The sequence below is a fragment of the Monoraphidium neglectum genome (assembly GCF_000611645.1).
Source record: "Monoraphidium neglectum strain SAG 48.87 unplaced genomic scaffold scaffold02917, whole genome shotgun sequence".
Lineage (NCBI taxonomy): Eukaryota > Viridiplantae > Chlorophyta > Chlorophyceae > Sphaeropleales > Selenastraceae > Monoraphidium > Monoraphidium neglectum.
In genome coordinates, this window is record NW_014010711.1 from 1 (window position 1) to 5356 (window position 5356).

Genomic DNA, 5356 nt, shown 5'->3' on the forward strand with positions numbered 1-5356 from the left:
GAGGTGGGATGGCCAAGAGCGAGGGGACCAGAAACATCCGAATGCCGTTGCAAACGCAGCTGCATTTGCAGCCCTCCGTCCCCTGCAGGCTCCCCCCACGCGCACGGTGCCGAACACGGCATGCGACAGAGGAGAGGCTGCAAGCCCCCGCCTACAGAGGCCTCGCTCCCAGGTCGCGCGGGAGGGTTGCGGCCAGGGGGGCGTGAAGTTCTCACTGTACTGATCCAGGTGGTGTGACGCATCGTCAGGCTCGTCCTCAAAGATCGCGCCATCCTCCAGGTCAGCGGCCGGGCGTATCAGCAGCCCCGTGAGCTCCGTGAGGCGGGTCAGCTGCTTTTGAAGAGTGTGTGTGTGTGTGTGTGTGTGTGTGTGTGCGCGAATGTGTGCGCGCCCGCTTGAGCCCATTCGAGTGAGCGAGCATGTGAACGTGCACGCACTGACACGCACGCACCACCAAGTGCGCCGACCATCGAGTGAGCCAGCGAGGGGCTTTGATGCATTTCACTGCATGCGATGGGCATCGGGCGCCCACAACCTCGCGAGCGCCCTTGAACGGCCCCTGGCCCAATCCAGCAAAACCTTCCCCCAACCAAACCCTTGCCAACCCCGCACCTTCCCGATGGCTTCATAAAACGCGTCCTCCGCGAAAGGGGGCACCCCCAACGGCCCAGTGTTAAGCCTCAGGTCCCGCCCCCTCATCACATTCAGCCGCAGGCTCTCTAGGCCCGTGCACGCGAGCACTGCCTTGAGCCACGCGTGCCCGACGGCGGGCAGCCCGCGCGGCCCGCCGGCCCCAATTGACAGCCGCCGGAGGCCGCCGGGCAGCCACGCGCCGCTGGCCGGGTCGGCCGCGCCCTCAAAGGTCAGGGCCGTCAGCGACGCCAGCTGGCGCAGCGGCGCCAGCAGCGCGGGCCGCTTGTCGGGGCAGCGCAGCGTGAGGGAGGAGAGGTTGGCGAGGCGCCCCATGAGGCGGCAGGTGGCCAGGCAGGCGGCCAGGTACGCGCAGGCGGGGGCGAAGCTGAGCCGGGCCGACAGGCTCGACAGGGAGGGGCAGTTGCTGCAGGGGGTGGCAGGGGCACGAGGCGCGAGACGGGCGGCGCTAATGAGAGGGGCGCGGCGCGGCTGGCCGGGGCGGGGCAGCAGCTCTGGCTGCGCCAGCGACGCAGCCGGCAGCGTGGACAGATCTGAGGCGTGCATCGCCGGGCAGGTGTGAACACGAGCTGCCATCGGGCTGTTGTTATCCCCTTCGTCCGGTGCGCTCACCCTGCCGCCGCCGCCAGCACCTGCAGCATCGCCTCGTCATCCTCCGCACCCAAACCGGCGCCCTGCAATGCAATTCGCCGCAGCCCCGGCCACCGCGCCGCCGCCACCCCCTCTGCAAACCCCCGCGCGCTCTCGGCGTCGGCGGCCGGCAGCGTCGCACCAACGGCGGCGGCGTCAGCGGCGCGGCGCAGCGCGCGGCAGGTTTGGCGCAGCGGGTTTCGGGCGAGGCGGTTGCCGGATAGGAAGGATAGTACGTGCGACAGCAGCTCCTCTGATAGCTGCAGCAATAGCGACTGCTGGTGCTGCACTTTGCGCGCGGCGGGTGGGTGCGCCGCACGTGGCTGCTGCTGGCTGCCTAGTTCGGGCCAGGCTTCATCAGTTACCGGCATGGCAGCTGCTTGGTCTGTTTCACGGGAGGGGGGGTGAGCATACGAGCGGGAGAGCGCGCAGGTCGGGGTGTGCAGGCATAGTCAACGGGGTCGGGGGTGCTGCAGAGCTCCAGCCCCGCCGGGGTGTGCAGCATCGGCCGGGTACCGTACTCAGCCCCGAGCCAGGGCTGATATGAGCCGGCAGACTGGTGATATAGGGCGACGGTAACCCACGTTGGAGCATCGGTTTTGGCCCCTACACCTCCTACTGTAGAGGTCCGATTTCTCTCAAACAGCGATCTGTAAACATCGACGTGCTGAGAATTTGGAGTGGTGCATGTATATTTGTACTGCGGTACCCAAGGTGTGCTGGAGATGCGTGCGGTGCTGTAGAGTACACGTGTGGGGTTGGTTTCCAGCCCCTAGCCATCCAGGTGCCACAGCGGTCTCCTGGTGTGCAGTTGGCTGCACCTCTGCTCGAGATCTGCATGCACCAGGGGGCCGCTTCAATGCAAATGTCAACGGACGACAGCCCCTTTCATCAGCCCTCAGAGTACGGCACAACATATGACTGGGAGGCCACGCTTGCCGCGCACGCAGGCTTTGTGTCCAGGGAGACGGGTTGACCAACAGCGCGCCGCTCACGCGTTCAATGCATAGCACTCGACCTGCTGCCTGTATCCAGCATGGTGATGATGCCCGTTTGCAGGAGTGGCGCTGCCTGCGTTTCCGCAGCCCCCGAGCGACAGGTGCTGGTGCAACAGCAACCGCACACAAACACGCACTGTTGGGGATTTTGCTAGCTCGTGCTCCCCCCCCACCTCCCAGGTTTCTGACCCCAATATCAGCGCCACCAGGCGAAGCAGTCCGCATAGTCCAGGCCGTGGGTTGCACAGAAGGGCGAGACAAGTAAGCCTCAGCAGGACTGCTACAACCATGGCCGCTGCTGCTGAGCAGAGCGTGCAGGGTCTCAGCGGTGTTTCCCTGTATTTTCGAGCTTGTCAGCTTGTGAACTTTACACCAGCTTGATTTGCCGTCGCGCCCCTTTGTGAAAGGCGTGGGACTCGCGATCGGCGAACGGGTGCGCCGATCAACTGTGTTTGCCGCCGGGCTGCATACGTGCGTAGCTTTGGACATTGATTTTTGAGATGCGAAACACTCTTGTTCACACGTTGGTGCTGTCGCACGTGGTCTCACCATGCGGGCCCCCGTACTGCAACCCCCAGGCGCCGATGGCGGCCACTTCAAGAAAGCAAAGTGTGTAGCCAGCAGCAGAGCGCACAAGAGCGAGTGGGGTCAGTGCCACGCTGAGACGTCTGAATGATAAAGCATCTGCAGTGGCCCGCGCTCCCGCCAACCCTTCAGATCAATTTCGGATCTAGGTCACTGACCTCGACTAGCGATACCATCTCGTGCGCGGGGCGATCGTCTAGTCCGCAATCAATCGAACGAACCATGTTCAAATAGATGTCGAACCGCGCCTGATGGACACTCTAAGCGCCCTTGCGCGGGCCCTAACGCGGGGAGACGAACGGAAAGTAGACATCATCACACGCAAATTCGATTCTCACAGAGTGCATGCCAGCGACCTGCAGCCGCGTGGCCTCGTGCAACTGCTGAATGCCTCATGGTGCAAGGAGCGGGCAGGCACTGGCAGTGACGTGAGCAGCGGCCGCGGCAGCAGCAGCAGGGGCGGGAGCAGCAGCCGCGTAGACGGCCGCACCCATGGAGAAATAACGGTCCTCATGACGCTGGCCGACATGGCCTGGGGGGAAAGCGGGCCGCTGCTGCACCACCTCAAGACAGCAGAGTGCGGCCGTGCCGTCGCCGCAGCGATCGTCAGGGCCGACCGCGAGGCGCTGCTGGTAAGCGGCGACGGCCTTGACCCCGGCGGCAGCGACGACGGCGGCGGCTGCATCGAGCGCAAGGCGCGGATCGTCGCCCTGCTCATGCTGCTGCGCTTCTTGTGCACCACACCGCCCGGCGATGATGCGCTGTGCTCCCCGGCCGCCGCTGCGGCCGCTGTGACGCCCGGGTTGCTTCCGGCGATGCTGCGGCGCGCGCGCCTGGCCCCTGGGGAGCGCGGCGCGCCCGGGGCCCCCCGGCCCAGCGAGTTGCTGCTATGCATCGCCCTGCTCTCGGCGCCCTTCGCCACGTCAAGCGCGTCGCCGGCGCCGCAGGCCCCGCAACAAGCGGCCGCCCACGCGGCGTGGGAGCGCGCCCTGGCAGACTCAGCCGCAGGCGTCGCAGACTGCCTTTGCGTGCTCCTGGAGCAGGGGGGCGACGCGGCTGCCAATGCGCTGAAGTCATCCGAGTGCATCTGGTGCCCGGGGTCAGGGCGCGCCAGCCGGGTCGGCCTCGTGCGGGAGCTGCGCGCGCGAGCGCCGCGGTGCTTCCCGCCGCTGGCGCAGGCGCTGGGGCGCACAGATTCTGGGGCGGTCCGACGGGTGGCTCTTGCGGTCGTATCGGATTGCCTTCTCCCACCGGCTGCCGGCTGCGCCAACGTCGTCGCGGCGTGCGGCGGCGAGCTGGTCCAGAATATGCTGGCGATCGTCGCGGGCTGCGGCACCGCCGTGAGGGCGGCTCGAGCCCGCGGCGAGAGCTTGCTGGCGGCGACTCACGCGCCTATCGTCGCGGCAAGGTGCCTGCATCAAATCGCGGAGTGGGAGCACAGTACTGCTGCCGCCGAGGACGCCGCCGCCGCCGCGGCGGCCGCTGCTGCGGCAAGCGACGCTGGCCAGCGGGGCGCAGTGGTCGCATCGGTGGCGAGCTGGCAGCCTCGGCAGCGCGGCATCGCGCCGTTTCGGCACGCGGCGGCTGCGCTGGCGGTGGGCCTGCGCTGCGCCGTGGATGCTCCGGAAGAGGCGAACACAGATGTGTTGATCATGACTGTGTGCCAAGTCGTGGTCTTGGTGGCCAAGATGGAGCGCATGGGATGCATGCGTGCGGGTGCCGGCACTAGCAGCAGCAACAGCAGCGGCGACGGCATTCGGAGCAGCGGCGGCAGCAGCAGTATCAGCGGCAGGAATGAAGTCGTCGGCAGCAGCGGCTTCGTTGAGACACTCCGCAGCTTGAATGCTTGCGCTTCGCTCGCCCATGCGCTGCAGCGACAGGGACGCGCGCCCCTGGCTGACTATGCACGCGTGTGGGTGGCGGCGGCACAGGTGGCATTGTCGTATGGGCGGCTGCCGGCAGCAGGGCTGGGCACAGTGGTGCGCATCACCCGTCTACAGCAACCGCAGCACCTCCAGCAGCAGGAGGTGCAGCAGCAGCAGCAGCAGCAGCAGCAGCAGCAGCTGCAGCAGCATGAGCAGCAGCTCGACCAAGAGCTTGAGCTGGTGCATTCTGCATGGCAGGAGCTGGCCGCGCCAAACGGCGCCGGCGCCGCTGCAGCGCTGCTCCTCGTGGAGTCGTTCGAGCCTGCCTGCACCGTGACCGCCGCTGCACGGGTTTTTGCCAGCCCCAAAAGGAACGCCACACAGCAGGAGGGCGCTGTGCTGCTGCTGGAGGGTGTGGCTGCGTGGGCAGCAGCGGAGTGGCCCGCAGGTCGCCCTGATGATAAATTGGCTGCTGCCAACGCCGCAGCCGCAGCCGCACCAGCCAGCATACAGCACGTGGCGCGCGCCGCCATGGCGCTTGTAATGCTGCTTCATCATGCAAAGCAGGGCTGTGCTTGCAAGGGCGGCAGTGGCGGAAGCAGCGGGTGTGCAGCAGCAGTCGCTTTC

At 66.8% G+C, this 5356-nt stretch overlaps 1 protein-coding gene across 1 annotated transcript; it reads right to left on the reverse strand.

Annotated features, from left to right (window-relative positions):
• Positions 1 to 501: 501 nt before the first annotated feature.
• MNEG_11807 (hypothetical protein) lies at positions 502 to 1197 on the reverse strand (the record flags this gene model as incomplete). Its single annotated transcript, XM_014039720.1, has 2 exons — positions 502 to 504; positions 613 to 1197. The coding sequence occupies 2 exons, from the start codon at positions 1195 to 1197 to the stop codon at positions 502 to 504; spliced, it is 588 nt and encodes a 195-aa protein (XP_013895174.1).
• Between the last annotated feature and the right edge of the window lie 4159 nt (positions 1198 to 5356).